Source organism: Diceros bicornis, chromosome 27, assembly GCF_020826845.1.
Source record: "Diceros bicornis minor isolate mBicDic1 chromosome 27, mDicBic1.mat.cur, whole genome shotgun sequence".
In the NCBI taxonomy this organism is placed as follows: domain Eukaryota; kingdom Metazoa; phylum Chordata; class Mammalia; order Perissodactyla; family Rhinocerotidae; genus Diceros; species Diceros bicornis.
This window is the reverse complement of record NC_080766.1, coordinates 37,337,021-37,354,168: the sequence shown is the minus strand read 5'-3', so window position 1 is coordinate 37,354,168 and position 17,148 is coordinate 37,337,021. Positions and strand designations below refer to the sequence as shown.

The following is a 17,148-nucleotide window of genomic DNA, read 5'->3' as shown; positions in this document are numbered from 1 at the left end:
ACTCTCATACACTGCTGGTGGGAGTGCAAACTGGTGCAGCCACTATGGAAAACAGTATGGAGATTCCTCAAAAAATCAAGGATAGAACTACCATATGATCCAGCTATTCCACTGCTGGGTATTTATCCAAAGAACTTGAAAATGCCAATGTGTAAAGATACATGCACCCCTGTGTTCACTGCAGCGTTATTCACAATAGCCAAGACTTTGAAGCAACCTAAGTGCCCATCAAGGGACAAATGGATAAAGATGATGTGGTATATATACACAATGGAATACTACTCAGCCATAAGAAACGATGAAATCCAGCCATTTGTGACAATATGGATGGACATTGAGGGTATTATGCAAAGTGAAATAAGTCAGAGGGAGAAGGTCAAATACCATATGATTTCCTTCATTAAGTAGTAGATAATAACAACAACAAACAAACACATAGAGACAGAGATTGGATTGGTGGTTACCAGAGGGGAAGGGGGGAGGGAGGAGGGCCAAAGGGATAATTCGGCACGTGTGTGTGGTGATGGGTTGTAATTAGTCTTTGGGTGGTGAACATGATGTAACCTATGCAGAAATAGAAGTATAATGATGTACACCTGAAATTTATACAGTGTTATAAACCAATGTTACTGCAATAAACAAAAAATTAAAAAAATACATAAAAAATAAAAAAAAATAAAAACATTTTAGAAAGTATTTAAATAAATGGTAAGATTTACTTAAAAAAAAAAAAAAAGAGCCCAAAAGACCAGGATTATGATGGTGTCCTAGCTTAATCAATGAGTCCAGCCTAGCAGGACACACTCAGGAGCTGGCTGTAGCAGGCTACGCTACCTCAGCTGAGCCTGGGATACCAAGTTGCACAATGCACGGCCTTGGCCCTCACCGAGTCAGGCTAGAGGGGGGGCTGTAAAACAGGGACAGACTGAGGCACGACAGACTGATACTTGGGAAGGGCTTCTCAAAATCAGTGACATCTGATCTCTGCCCTCAAAGATGAGTCTGCCATGCGGAGAATGGGTTCCAAGCAGTGGGATTAGCTAGGTTGAAGGATAAAAGGGTAAGGCACGCCTGGACAGAAGCAAGAGGGCTGCATGGCTGGAGTACGGGGCAGACGTATGCAAGGCAGGGCAGGGAGAAGGGCACCCGAGGCACCTCGGGTTCAAATTATGAAGGGCCTTGTAAGCCATGGTAGGGAGTGTGGACTTGATCCTGCAGGCAACAGGGAGCCAGTGAAGGCTCTTAGGCAGGGCCAGTGAGACAATGAAATTCTTGTTTTAGAAAAAATAACTCTGAAAGACACAGAGATGGATTAGGGGTGGGTGAGAGGGTACATGAAAGTGTAGATGAGAGTAGTGGCCTTCACATTTTCTTGACTGTGACCCAAAATAACAAATACATTTTAACAATTCACAACAAATGTACATACAAATATATGTATGTAGGCACACACATAAAACTGAAAAAAAAAATTGTCCTCACTTTCTGATATTTCTGTTCTATTTAATTATTAAAATCAATTCTAGTCACTATCATTTAATTGATTTCACAGCCCATTATGGATTTTAACCCTTAATGTTAAAAACTGTATACTAGAGGAAGGTAAAATCTCTTGAAATCTCACTGCAATAGTCCAGGTGAAGGATGATGAGGATGATGATGGTAATAATAGGGATGATAAAAAGAAATAAAGGAAACTTCAGAAAAATAGAATTGATAAGACCACAAGTCCAGTTGGATATAAGATGTAAAGCAGAAGTTGACAGAGTTAAAGGTAAGTTTCTACCTTGAATGAATAACAAAACAAAATCCTATTAACAAGAAGGGAGAATATGGCAGATGTACTAGGCTAGGAGGCATGGGAAACAGGGAAATTAACCTAGATATGGATGTTTAGATAAATCTATGAATAAACAATAAAATACATATGAGAACTCAATAATTTTGACCCTGCAATCATTGATGGGGGACAGCAGAAATTTACAGTGTTTGACAAAGACCACAAATCAAAGGCATAAAACTACTGAACTCAAAATCTTTCAACGTAACCACTTAGAAAAGAATAATGTATTTCTTTTTTTTTGTCAGGAAGATCAGCCCTGAGCTAACATCCATGCCAATCCTCCTCTTTTTGCTGAGGAAAACTGGCCCTGGGCCAACATCTGTGCCCATCTTCCCCCACTTTACATGGGATGCTGCCACAGCATGGCCTGACAAGCGGTGCATCAGTGCGTGCCTGGGATCCGAACCCGGGCCGCCAGCAGTGGAGCACGCGCGCTTAACCGATACGCCACGAGGCCGGCCCCCAGGAATAACGTATTTCTAAGTCTTGTTTATCTCCACATTATAGGTACTTCTATTCAAGCAGGCTATTCTAGCACAGATCAGCTCACCATCAAATCAGGTGGGTTTTGCTCCCCCAAACAACCTTTCCTTACTAATAGGGGCAATTCCCACCCTATTACTATACTACAATCCCAAAGTCCATTTACCAGTTTGTTGGTTGTAACTTGGAGTGCATTTTCCCATAAAAAACCATGTCAGAAACGTCAGTTAAATGTGCAACACTTCCTTTCCGAGAAGTTCATGGTTACAGTGGTAAACTGAATAAAGCGAGGTCTGTAGTGTTGAGAGGGCAAGTTCCCATACCATGAGAGTCTATCTGACTGGAGAAGAAACATTCTTAGCCTGGGTTCTGGGAGCAGAGACATGTGGTACAGGGGAGACAAGGACAAAAGTTAAGAATTTCCTCTGAGAGTTTTGGAAAGATTCATATCTATCTTCAGTAGCCTCCTGTCTTCCTTTCGGCACTTGGTTGTGCCCTCTGGGGACACTTCCCCCACCAACACCCTCAAGTTTCACTGGACCCCTGAGTTAAGCATCCCCAATTGAGGGATGCCCAACTCCCAAGTGCATACTTCCAAAATGTCTTTCCTCTCCTTCCCTCCAATTCCCTCCCTGCTAAGAGCACCTGAGTGTAGTGAGGTGCAGTGAAGAACCACTTCAGCTTGCCTAGAAGTACTCACACTTCACTCTCCAGCCTAAATGATTCTCTAATCTAGAGGAAGTCTGCAGACATGTTTTATTTGGCAAGTCCAATAGTTTTTGTTTGCTTTTTAAAATATAAATGTGATGTCTCTGGCCTGGTCATTGAGGCATCTGAGCTGGGATACCTGCCAGAATTTCAGGCACTGTGACAAGGAGAACTGTATTTTGAGGCACTGGTAGTTACCCTGCCCCCAGAAGGTTAGGTACAACACCACTTGAGACCCCGCCTTCTTTGTCAGCTTTCTTATGCAGGTGCTGTTTTTTGAAACTTTTTCTGAACCTACAAATTCTCTAAAAGTTTTATATCATTTTTCGAAGTGCCATCCATTCAATGCTAGCAAAGGTATAGGTGGGGCACATGCTTGTAAATACCAGTCATTTACAAGTAAAACATTCTCTATATGAATATTTCTAATAATTAATATGTGAATCAGAGAACAGAGCAATATTTATAAGAAACAACTAAAATAAAGAAGCTTAAATTTTAATATTTTCCAGTTTGAAATTCTACTAATATCGACTGCTTAATGAAATCCTCACTTTTCATTTGTGCTTTAGGGAACCTTTAATACTTCACTTCCTATCAGGTTCCCTGGAGCCTGAACTTCCTGCTTAGGCTTAGAACGTGACCGGGACACTGGGGACAACGGTTCAGCTACAGAAACTCGGGGCTTTCTCTCTCAGAGAGGACAATGTACCCTGAAGCCAATCTACACGGAGTCCCAGGGAAATAATGGCCCTCTAGCCAAAAGCGACTTTAACTTAGAGGAAGGACTCTTCAGCCTTAGACACCAAGGTTTTCGATGTTCCTAGGAGGCACATTTGCTAACCAGTCCAGGTCCTTAAAGACTTCCAAGTCCTACAGCAGGGGGAGGGTTGATTTCAGTGGCCTTGAGATGCACAGGCCAATTGTTCTTAGGCAGCAGAGGTTCAAAGACAGTTCAGTGACATTCCTTCTAGCACAGGGACAGGTCCACTCACATTTTCCTTGCTGCAACCTTGCTGACCCTGAATTTTCTGAGTCACTACTGTGACTGAAGTGACTACCATGCCTACCCTACTTACAAAATCCTGTATTCTAGCTGGTTCACTTTTATTACCACGACCAATGTCCACATGCATGCCTTGCTGCTGGTAGCCAAGCCAACCTTGTTTCTCACCGATCCTGTGCTTCTATTCTGAGCCAATGATTTCACCTCGGATTCAGCCCCTTGGCTGGGAGATGATGTGCAACTAGAAGGTTATACTGGGGCATAAGAACCTACTTGGCAACAAGTACCTAAAGGAGTTCAAGTATCAAAAGGCACAAAGTATTATAAACACACACATACTTATAGCTCAGCCACGGAAAATGCTACATGAGTTCATCTGCTGTTTGTACTCACCACCCTTTAATGACACTGCTGCCTCACAACGCTAACTAGGTCAGCTATCATGGAGTTGTCTCTGACTACATGAAAGAGAATGATGTGAATCCTTTTCTTTGAAACATTAGAATAAAAGAAAGAACAGGTTATATACAACTGCATCCTCTATTTGCAGAGTTTATTAACATAATTATAAACACTTTCTGATGGTCTTTTTCTCAATTAGATAACATTTGGTTTCCATACTTGTTTTTTTTTAAGCTCGACTTTGTTCCAAAACAAATATTTGAGGTGCCTTTGATAATATACATATATGATTTAAAGAGACAAAATAAAAAGAATGCTAAGTAGGTAAAGAAAATAGAATAAAAAGATAAAAATGATAATATAAAATGAGAAGTGAGAGTAATATAAAAATAAATGACATCAGGTCCTAAGCATTCTTTAGAAACGGAATTAAGACTTTCTGGGAGACAAAGTCAAAGAGGAAATATAATGAGCTATATAATTCAGCATCCACAATGTAAAAACAAGCCCACTGCATAAAGAAGCCCAGGTAGTGAAAGCAGAGAGAAACGACTTCCTAGGGCCTCATAAAGGGAATGCTGTATACAAGTCCCGAAGACCAGCACAGAGCCTGGCACTTAAGGGATGATCCGACAAATATCTGTCAAATGAGAGAATGGGTAATATCCTCAACTACACACAAAGCAACAATCCTCACAGAATGTGTAGGCCTAATGTCCTTTGATGCAGGCTGACACAGAATATGAAGACACAACTCACTAAACCCAGTTCCTCAGGGGCCAAGTACAGACTGTTTGATAACATCGGTAGAGCTCCTGGTCTGTACACGGAGATGCAAAGATGACTAAGAAACAGTCCTTACTCTCAGGGAGATCACAGTGTGGTGGGGGAAATACGCATAAAAGATAATTACTACACTATACACAAAAATAAACTCAAATGGATCATAGACCTAAATGGAGGAGCTAAAACTATAAAACTCTTAGAAGAAAATACAGGAGTAAATCTTGGTGACCTTGGATTAGACAGTGGTTTCTTAGATATGACACCAGAAGCATAAGCAACAAAAGAAAAAATAGAGGAACTGGACTACAATGAAATTAAAAACTTTTGTGCTGCAAATGATACCATCAAGGAAGTGAAAAGACAACCCACAAAACGGAGATAGGAGAAATATATTTGCACATATGGAACAATGGAGAAAATATTTATAAACCATGTATTTGATAAGCAATTTGTATCCAGAATACATATATATAAACTCTTACAATTCAATAATAAAAAGACAATTCAACTAATAAATGGGCAAAGGATTGGAACAGACATTTCTCCAAAGAAGATATACAGGGCCGGCCTCGTGGCTTAGTGGTTAAGGGCGTGCGCTCCGCTGCTGGCGGCCCGGGTTGGGATCCCGGGCGCGCACCGACACACCACTTCTCCGGCCATGCTGAGGCCACGTCCCACATACAGCAACTAGAAGGATGTGCAACTATGACGTACAACTATCTACTGGGGCTTTAGGGGAAAATAAATAAACAAAGAAGATATACGAATGGACCATAAATACATGAAAAGATGCTCAATACCATGAGGCTTTAGGGGAATGCAAATCAAAACCACAATGAGAAACTACTTCACACCCACTAGGGTGGCTACAACCAAAAAGATGGATGATGATAAGTGCTAATGAGAATGTGGAGACATTGGAAACGTCGCACACTGCTGGTAGAAATCTAAGATGGTGCAGCTGTTTTGGAACAGTCTGGTAGTTTCTCAAATGGTTAAATACGGAGTTAGCATATGACCCACCAATTCCACTCCTAGGTATATACTCAAAAGAAATGAAAACATATGTCCACAGAAACACTTGTACTCAGATGTTCATAGAAGCATTACTCATAATAGTCAAAAAGCAGAAAGATCCCAAATGTCCATCAACTGATGAATGGATAAAGAAAATGTGATATAGCCATAGCCATACCATGGAATATTATTCATCAGTAAAAAGGAACGAAGTACTGACATGTTACATGGATGTACGTACATCGCTGAACCTTGAAAACATTATGCTAAGTGAAAGAAGGCACTCACAAAAAGACCACATATAGTATAACTCCATCTATATAAAATGCCCAGAATAGGCAAATCCATAGAGTAAATCAGTGGTTACCTAGGGCTGGGGGAGGGAGGAGCAGGGGGAGTGACTGGTAGTGGGTACGAGATTTCTTTTTGGGGTGATGAAAATGTTCTAAACTTAGATTGTAGTGATGGCTGCACAACTCTGTGCATATACCAAAAACACTGAACTTTACTTTAAATGGGTGAATTTTGTGGTATGTGAATTACATCTCAATAAAGATGTGAACAAAATGATAATTACTATATAATATAGTAAGGAGCTTATTATCACCACTGCATTAACAAGGGCTTTTAATCAAGCCTGAGACTGCCATCAGCATCTGCTTCCTCAGGAAAGTGATGCCTGAGCTGGACCCAAAGGATGAGCAGGAGTGAGCCAGGCTTGGGCGGGAAGAAGGCCACTTGCGGCAGGAGGAACAGTGCTGGGAAAAGGTCCAGAAGTGAGAAATTATATGACAGATGCTCTCCATTAAGTGTGGAGGACAATGCAGAGAACTGGTAAGGGAGAAGGCTGAAGACAAGGCAGGCCCAATCACAGAAGGGTTTTCAAGCTCGTGGTAATCACTGAGTGTTAGGGAATTATTGGTGTAAATGTGCTGCGGCACAGGGATAGCCTTCACAGACCCGTCCTTCACCCTCCCTCTATCTATACTGTTTGTCATGAGACCTTGAAGTTTCCATCACTAAAGAGGCAGTCTCTTCCCCACCCCTTGAATCTGTGACTTGCTTTGCCTAATGGGATATTAGCAGACTTGATGTCAGCAGAGACTTGGAAAGTGCTTGTGTGACTGTCCTTGCTTGCCCTTGTACTTACTGGAAGATGAAAGAATTCATGTAGAGCAGAGCTAGCGGCCCCCCAATCATCCCAGCCGAAGCCATTCTAGATCAATCCATACCCAGCTGCTCCAGATATGTGAGCAAGCATAACCGAGAACAACAGAGCCCTAGCTGACCCAAAGGTGAAAGAGTCCAGCAAAGCCCAATTGGGATCAGCTAACCCACAGACTCACACACTTAACGTTTATTGTTATACGTCACTGAGGTTTTGTGGGTGGTTGTTACTCAGCATTATTACGGCAGCAATTAACTGATACACCTACACTGGCTAGTGAAGTGCTGAGATGTTTTTCAACTGGTTGTGGAACTGACATTCTCTTAAGGGAGGACAAAAGCAAGGGATCTGGAGCCTGACACTAACTGTTCTGCCACTTAGTACTGGCGTGACTCTGAGCAAGTTGCATTAGCTGTTCTTGCCTCCATTTCCTTATCAGTAAAATGGAGATAATACCAGTGTACTACACGATAACACCGGTATACTAGGATTGTTTTGAGATTACATAAATTAATATATGTAAAAATTTCTATTTGTATGTATTTGTATGACATATATGTAATATGAGCTCCATAAATGTTAGATTTAAAAAAGGCTGACTTGGGGCCAGCCCGGTGGTGCAGTAGTTAAGTTTGTGTGCTCCACTTCAGCGGCCTGGGGTTTGCAGGTTCGGATCCTGGGTGTGGACCTACACACCACTCATCAAGTCATGCTGTGGCGGTGTCCCACACACAAAATAGAGGAAGATTGGCACAGATGTTAGCTCTGCGACAATCTTCCTCAAGCAAAAAGAGGAAAATTGGTGGGGCCGGCCCGGTGGCATAGCGGTTAAGTTTGTGTGTGCTGCTTTAGCGGCCCGGGGTTCACAGGTTCGGATCCTGGGTGCAGATGGACATACTGCTTTTTAAGCCATGCTGTGGCGGCATCCCATATAAAGTAGAGGAAGATGGGCACGGATGTTAGTCCAGGGCCCATCTTCCTCAGCAAAAAGAGGAGGATTGGCAATGGATGTTAGCTCAGGGCTAACCTTCCTCACCAAAAAAAAAAAAAAAAAAAAAAGAGGAAGATTGGCAAAAGATGTTAGCTCAGGGCCAATCCTCCTCACCAAAAAAAAAAAAGGCTGAATTTGGCAAGGACCATGACCGAATAGAATACCACCTCTACACACATGTGGGCTGAGAAGCTTTGGCAGGCAGGGCCCAAGATTCTGTTCTAATGTAGAAATAGGACAAAGTTCCAAAATTCTACTCCATAAACTATTCTGGGCCACGATTATTTTAACTATGTTTTAAGAGCCAACATCAACTAAATACCCATCAGCTACAGGAAAATCTCATTAAAGCATCTTAAGAACATATGTCCTAAGGTAAGGGAGACGGGGAGTGACTGCTTAACAGGTACAAGGTTTCTTTTTGGTGTGATGAGACATGGTTCTGGAATTAGTGGTAATGGTTACACAACACTGTGAATACACTGAAACCACTGAATTGTAAATGGTGAACTTTCTGTAATGTGAATTTTATCTTAATAAAACAAAAAAGAACATACACCCTTGAGCAATACTGCAACCAGTTATAACCTGCCAGCTGTAGGTCAGAGGTACAGTAAAAACAACAGGAGACTCTGGCTTTAGAATAGCTATTTTTCTCTGGCAGAGAACAGATAACTGGCCTAATTATCTATTAGGGCCATTCCTAGCTTATGATAATAAAACCCCATCAGCTATGTACAACAGCTGGCTCAGATTTTTACTGATGCTTTGTATGTGCTAAGCACGTTCCAACTGCTTTGTAAATAACTGATGTTTCTCAACAGGGGCAGGATTGGCATTTTGGGTGGGACAATTCTTCCTTTACTAGACTTATTATCTCTGGCCACCCCCAACCCTTTTCCTACTGCCTGTGAGTCCTCACAAACCTATAAAATAGAGATTATATTAATGAGGAAACTGAGAGTCAAAGAGATTGAGTACGTTGTCTAAGGTCACACAGCTATTAAGTGGTGGTGCTGGAGTTCCACCGAGGCGGTCTGACTCCACTGCCTGCGTTCTTAAACATGGTTTGCGGTTGCCTGCCTCTCTCTCTTCCCTATAAGGGGGAAGAGATGTCGCACCCAATACAGCCAAATTTGGTATCAAGCAACTTTAATACTAGCTGATAACCTCAGTGAGCTAGAGTCAAAGGCCAAGAGAATGATCAATAAAAGCCATAAACTTCTTTTTATGTTTATAAAAGATTTCTCCACAAGCCAATTATGAATATAATCCTGATTAATAAAGAAATGGCCACAGCTAAACCTCAGCTGCTCCTGTGTTGACAACAACCAAAGGAACTCAGATCAGCAATTTACCCTGACAGGAAAGCGGTATATAACTTGCACGAGAAGTCTAACAACCTAACAGGCCTATAATTTGGGGGATTAAATAATGGCTCTTTCAAAATATGGACTTAAGTACAACCGCCTGAGCCAGACCCCGAGGCTTAGCAAAGGCAGCAAGCACGTCAAGAGCCCAAGCCCACCAGTCAGAGGTGCCGCCGCCTCCCAGCCCTCCTCCCTGGGTGCTTGATCTACTGTAAATTTCTGGGTCAAGTGTACAAAGGAAGAAGCCTGATGAACTGCACAAATACTACAGGACCCAGTCAGGCCAGCGGTTTATAAAGCTGGACCAGCCTCTGCCAGAAAGACACAAACCTCACTCACCAGATGTCACCTTAAGTGCCTGTGTCCCCAAATCTGCCCTCATTACTTAATCAAGTGGCCACAGGCATTCCTATGTGGATTTATTAAACCTGAATTTTCCTGAGGCAATACCAAGTTTATAAAAATACTTTTTGTTAAGCCCCCCCCCCCCCAAGTAGCTTATTCCAATTAGTACTTTATGAGTCACTGCGCAGGGTTTTATTTTTGTTCGTTTTTTTCCTCTTCCATCAGGGAGACCTCATCAACCAGGCAACTGAGCAGAAAGTCTGGTTCCTTCTAATTCTTCTCATCCTTCAAATCTCCTCAGTCCCATCCCAAGTAAAAAAAAGTCCTAAGGAATAACAGCTATCTTTCTAAAATGACCCTTTTCTTCTGGGTATACTCAAATCTCAGTAAGCGAATTTCTTGCTTAAAGGTCCCACTAAGCTAATTTTCTTCTATTTACTATGCTACCCCAGCTATTGATCCAGATTTCTGGAATAAATCCTTCCTTTCTTAAATGGACTGATATCCCTTCGTTACTTCTGTAGAGAAGACCTTTATTTTTAAAAAGAAACGCACCATGACTTCCTCACATCTATAACTCCATTTTCCCACTAATTCAATCTGGCCTTGCCACTAATTAGTATTACTCTAATAGCAGTTACGGGTAACTGATGATCGACCTTAGCTAACAGAATTCCAGATCAGTAGAGTCTAACAAGATACTCTGGGTGACTTTACAGTTCTAGGATGCCTAAGCTGGATGTGTTACTCCTGCACTTCCGTAGGAGTAAGATGAAGATGATAATAGTAGCTATAGTAATAACAGTGGCAGGCAATACTTACAGGGCCCTTACTATGCACCAGGCATTTCAAAGTACTGTACAAGTATTAATCTAACCCCACCAAATGGGAGCTTTTATTACCCAAATTTTCCAGATAAGAAACTAAAGCACAGAGAAGTAACTTGTCCAAGATCAGAACTAGTGTAGAACCAAGCCTGGATCTGAATCCAGTCAGTTTGACTTGAGGGTTCACACTCTGAACTAATGTCACACTGCCTCTCAATATAAACAGGAATCTAACTCAGAACGTAGAACCAGAAAATAGTTTTAGTTAATCAAGCAAACTGAATTACAGGTAAATGAAAACCCAGATTTACAGCCCTTTTCTCATATGGCAACTTGTAGAGGTTCTAAAACACTGCAAAAGACACTGTCATTTTAACATATCATAGAGAAATGTGAAGGAAGCAATATTGAGACAGAATCTTTTGTTTAGCCAAAAATGCAGCTAATTGAGCTGCACAAACACAATTCTCCTAATTATGAGGTTTCAGATAGGATTACCTTGTTTTCTTCTAAGTTCCTTTTCAATTTTTCTTCCAGGTCCCTGGTCTCTTCTGAGCCTTTGAGTTTTCTCTGCTCATAATTTTCACACGCTTCCTTAAGCTGCTCTTGTAAAACTTGGTACTCCTTTTCAATCTGTGAAATATCCCCCTACAAGTAAATTATAAAATTATCTATTAAAAGTAGTTCAACATGCCTATTGCTCACATTATTCTGAATTGTCTTTTAAAATAAAGGAGAATAAAAGGCAGAAGAAAATTTACAAGGAAGACATCACAATAATGCAAGAATTAAAACCCCTAAACACTGTTCAACAAAGTCAGCTCTTTTTTTTAAATACAATTATTCATACTACTGGAATTCATAATGAAACTTTTCAATCTGTACTATAATTAGTTCTGAATATTTATTTGTTTTAGAAGGGTTCAGTATCACATCAACAGTTTGATGTGAATGTCCTTCTCCACAATTAACATCAAGAACTATCTTAGGTTTAAAAAGCTGTACATATTATGCATATTTTAGATATGAACAGAACATATTAACTTTGGCCCTACTTTTAAGTGTTTCAAATGGATAGCTACTGATTATTTCAAAAAGGCAAGTTAAAATATCAACGAATTGTTTTCCATTATGTAACTGTCACATGGACCAGCTTAAAAAAAAAGCAAAAACCATACTGTAATGTGAAATGTTGGCAACAATAAACATCATTGACGTGTTTTTTAAAACCTTTCATACTGCTAAGACTGTCAGCAATCACACATCTGTGTCTGAAAGGAGCATCTGTGTGAGCTGGCAACTCCTCCAGCTGCAGGTGACTGCTCTACCCAGATACCAGGGACCTTGGCAGCCAAGCTGTGGAAATCGATCCCAGTGGTACAAACCTGGTCCATCTTTCCCATCTCCTGCACCTCTCCCAGCACCTTAGCATCTCCCAAGTGTAAAAAGGCAGGGGATCAAGGTTTTGAAATTCTATGAATTATCAGTTAGAGAACTACGAACTATGGCCAGGGTGACCATACATCCCAGTTTGCCCGGGAGCGTCCCAGTTTTTGTCTGTCCAGGCTCAAAGTTTAGCACTATGAATACAGTCCATGTTTAAATAACAAATTAAATGGTCAACCTTACTATGATCCATGAGTAAGATTTTACAGTTTAACAACTCAGTTACCTCTCTTTTCATTCTCAGTTCAGCAAAAGGATCACAATGAACAGAACTTAATTATGAATTAATTTATATGCCTCAAATCACCAACAGACACAGGCAGAAAGTTATATGCCATTTCTATGTTATTACATTTCAACTTCACCACAATTCTGTTAAGAAATATATTATTTTCACCTTTTATAGATCAGAAAACCAAGATTTAGAGAAATTAGGCAACTTCTAAGTGCTGGAAGAAAGCAGCAGCGCTAGGATTAATTGCAAGTCTCAGGTTGAGAAGCCAGCAATCAGCTTTGCTAACATCAAGGTCTTGCAGCTAAGAGCTAATTTAACAAAGTGTTTGTGAATTTTTCCAACACTGATGAAAATATTTATTTAAGTGTCAAAAAACACAGACTCACTAAATAGTAAAGTATACCTGGTTTAAAGGTAAGCATGGCATAAGAAGTCAATACCAGTCATTCTGCTTGGTATATACTCACATAGGCAAAAATGTTCACTACAGCACTATCTGTGAGTGTGAAAAGCTGACATAATCTAAATGTTCAGTGATAAGAAACTGGTCAAATTATCATACATTCACACAATGGAATACCAAGTATGTATTAAAAATGATGGTAAAAATCTATATTTACTGCCATGGAAAAAAGTCCATTGTATATTAAGACTGAAAATTTCAAATGCAACACAAATGCTACAATCCCATCTTTATAAAGCATTGCTTACTTAAATCTACATGTTAAAATAAGGCCTGGAAAGATGCATATCAAAATATTAACATGGGTGACGTGAACATAGATAAATTTCAATTTCTCTTTCATAATTTTCAGTATTGTTTATTTAAAAAATTTAAAGTCTCTATATTATTTTTATAATTGGTCCAAACTATAAAACTATTTGTACCAATAGTACCAACACAAAGTTCTAACTTTACTTTTTCCTACTTAATTACACATCTGATCTTGTAAATCATTCCATATTAGTAATGATAGAATTGCTTCATTTTTAAATCAGAGTAATATTTCATTATATGGATGTACCATAATTTAACTAGTCCAATATTGATGGATATTAAGGTTGTATCCAATTTTTTGCTGACACAAATACAGATGAAACAAATATACAAATATCCTTGTTCAATAGTCTCCGTACACATACATAAGTGCAGATAAATTCCAAATTCCCTTCCCCAGAAATTCACATTTTTAAATTCTTTCAACAGTGTACAAATCATACAATGGGCATCTTTTTATATGTTTAAAAATCACCTTTATTTCTTTTATTGTGGATTGTCTATTTGCATCCATTCCCACTTTTGTGTTAGGTTATTAACTCTTCCTTGTGGAGTTATACAAACTTTATATAAGTATATAACATTTAGATTGTTCACATACATATATACACACTATGCATATATATATCTACATGTTATGTGTGTGTATATATATTTATTTATTTATTTAAATTTTTTGTTTATTGCAGTAACATTGGTTTATAACATTGTAAAAGTTTCAGGTGTACATCACTGTACTTCTATTTCTGCATAGATTACATCATGTTCACCACCAAAATACTAATTACAACCCATCACCACACACATGTACCGAATTATCCCTTTCACCCTCCTCCCTCCCCCCTTCCCCTCTGGTAACCACCAATCCAATCTCTGTCCCTATGTGTTTGTTTATTGTTGTTATTATCTACTACTTAATGAAGGAAATCATACGGTATTTGACCTTCTCCCTCTGACTTATTTCACTTTGCATTATACCCTCAATGTCCATCCATGTTGTCACAAATGGCTGGATTTCATCGTTTCTTATGGCTGAGTAGTATTCCATTGTGTATATATACCACATCTTCTTTATCCATTCGTCCCTTGATGGGCCCTTAGGTTGCTTCCAAGTCTTGGCTATTGTGAATAACGCTGCAATGAACACAGGGGTGCATGTACCTTTGCAAATTGGTGTTTTCAAGTTCTTTGGATAAATACCCAACAGTGGAATAGCTGGATCATATGGTAGTTCTATCCTTGATTTTTTGAGGAGTCTCCATACTGTTTTCCATAGTGGCTGCACCAGTTTGCACTCCCACCAGCAGTGTATGCGAGTTCCCTTCTCTCCACATCCTCTCCAACACATGTTGTTTCCTGTCTTGTTAATTATAGCCATTCTGACGGGTGTGAGGTGATATCTCATTGTAGTTTTGATTTGCATTTCCCATGGGCATTTTTGATGCTTACTTTTCTATAAGACATTTAGAATCAATTTGTCTGGTTTCAAATAAATCCTGCACAATACTCAGCCATTAAGGTGGCCCCCAAGATCCTAACCTCCTGGTATTCATGCCCTTGTATAATCCTCTCCTACAATGTATCAGGGTTAGTGGGTTGGTCTGGGTGACCAAGAAAATACAGAAGTGATAGAATATGACTTCCTGAAGTTGGTCATGAAAGCCATTGCTATTTCTGCCTTGGATCACCCACTCTGGGTAAAGCCAGGCCCCAGGAGGACACTCAGGCAGCCCTACGTGGGGGTCCACAGGCAAGGAACTGAAGCCTCCTGCCAACAGCCAGCACCAACTTGCCAGCCATGTGAGTGAGCCATCTTGGAAGTAGAACCTCCAGTCCGAGTTACTGCTGCAGATGACTGAGCCATGGTCAACATCTTGACTGCAACTTATAAGGGATATCCAAAACCATCCAGCTAAACCGCTCCTCAATTCCTGACTCACAGAAATTGTGAGATAATAAATGTTTATTGTTGTTTTAAGCCATTAGGTTTTAAGGTAATTTGTTATATAGCAACAGATAACTAACACACTCTGTTCACGTTTGTACTTGGATTGTTTAAATTAAAAGCTTTAGGGAGAACTAATCTCTTTAATACTAGGTCTTCCTACTCAAGTACATGGAACACTTTTTCATTTATTTAAGTTTTCTGTGTGTCTCTCAGTAGCATTTTCAAGTTTTCTTTCATAGATTTAAGTATTTTACCTTTGTGTGGCTATTGAAAATTGAATCTTTTTTTCCAAAATACTTTGCAACAAGCTATTGTTTGTATATGGAAAGAAATTTTATCCAGCCACCTTTCTGAATTCTCTTACATCCTGGTATGGGGTTTTCAGTTGATGCTTTTGGGTTTTCCAGGTACACAGTCTTGGCCTCTATAAATAATAATACTTGCATCTCCTCCTTTACAATCTTATTTCTTCCTCTTATCTAATTTTGTCAGCTGATATCTCCAGGATGATAATAAATACTAATGATGATGTTTCACCTTTAAGCGAGATGATGGCTTTCAGCTTAAGAGAGAAAGATACTAGCATGTTGAAAAGTATTCATCTATTCCCATTTTATTACGAGTTTTAGTCAAGAAAGAGATTTGAGTTTTATCCACTACCTTTTCAGCAACTATGGAGTTGATCAAGTAACTTTTCTCTTAAGATATATTGACACAGTAAATTATATAAACAGATTTTCTAATTGAATCATTCTTAAAGTGGTGATGGTCTTTATAATACTTTCTGTATTATTCATGTGAATAAGCTCTTATTTATAAATTAATACAGGCTCATTATACAGTATTATTAAACAATAAAGCTATTTTACTCTGAAATAAATAAGCTAGAAAAAAACTTACCTTTTCCTCTGCCTCTCCTTCCCAAATTCCAACAATAAAAACAAAAAAATAACTTTTTTGTTATGTTCTACAGCTTATTCCATGATAACATTTTGTATGGAATAGCTGGCTCCAAAATAGTTCTAGTTCATCATTCCCATGTAGTTAAATTAATGAAAATTAAACTTTTAAACAGTTTAATACAATTTTGACTCACCTGTTGTGCCTCAAAAGGATCATACGGCTCAGTATTGACTTCTTGATGTGTTATATTCCAAGACACCTTCGGGGCAAAACAAATACTTAAATTCAATCTATCTCAATTACTCTAGTAAAATAAATCCATCATGTAATAATATTTTAAAACATGCTCCTAATTTTTTTTTGGGCGTTTAGATAATGTTCTATGCTTTCTACAAATATTTGTATTACAAAAGAACTATCATTCAGAATTACTAAAAACGAAAATGATTTTGGTTCATTATTCTTAATATTTTTTCAAAGTTTTCTAGACGACAGAGAACTTCATGAGTAGGTGGATAATGTAAGAGGGGTTTGATGAATTTATGCCCTATAAAGTTAACTATAGAAGAACCTAGGTTTACTCTAATGCTTTTTAAGAAGGAACTTTTATTTGCATCCTTCTTGTTTCTCTCCATCTGGTTGTCTCTTAACTCCCTCACTCCTCCCCTGTTCTAGTAGGAGAAACTGGGCATGTGTAGCCCAAACTCTTCCTTTTTTCTTTCTCTTGGGAGCTGCCTGTGCAGAAAGTACATTTTCACTTCCTTCTCCATGCAATAAGTCTTATGGGGCAGGCATCCCAAGGTGGCCCAGCACTGCCACAGCTGGGTGGCTAGGCCAACATGCTGCGGGCTTCACTGTTAGGACATGCACGTTGTACAGAAATAGCCACATA

General features: G+C 39.4%; 1 protein-coding gene across 6 annotated transcripts in view; it reads right to left on the bottom strand.

Moving 5' to 3' along the window:
- TTC3 (tetratricopeptide repeat domain 3) overlaps positions 1-17,148 on the bottom strand; it is a 129,169-nt gene that overhangs the window by 26,647 nt on the left and 85,374 nt on the right. For all 6 annotated transcript variants that reach the window (XM_058523085.1, XM_058523087.1, XM_058523082.1 and 3 more), the window contains 2 exons: positions 16,450-16,515; positions 11,445-11,594 (listed from right to left, as the gene is read on the bottom strand). In XM_058523085.1, the coding sequence (XP_058379068.1) occupies positions 11,445-11,594; positions 16,450-16,515 (216 nt within the window). The remainder of the gene's footprint in view (positions 1-11,444; positions 11,595-16,449; positions 16,516-17,148) is intronic.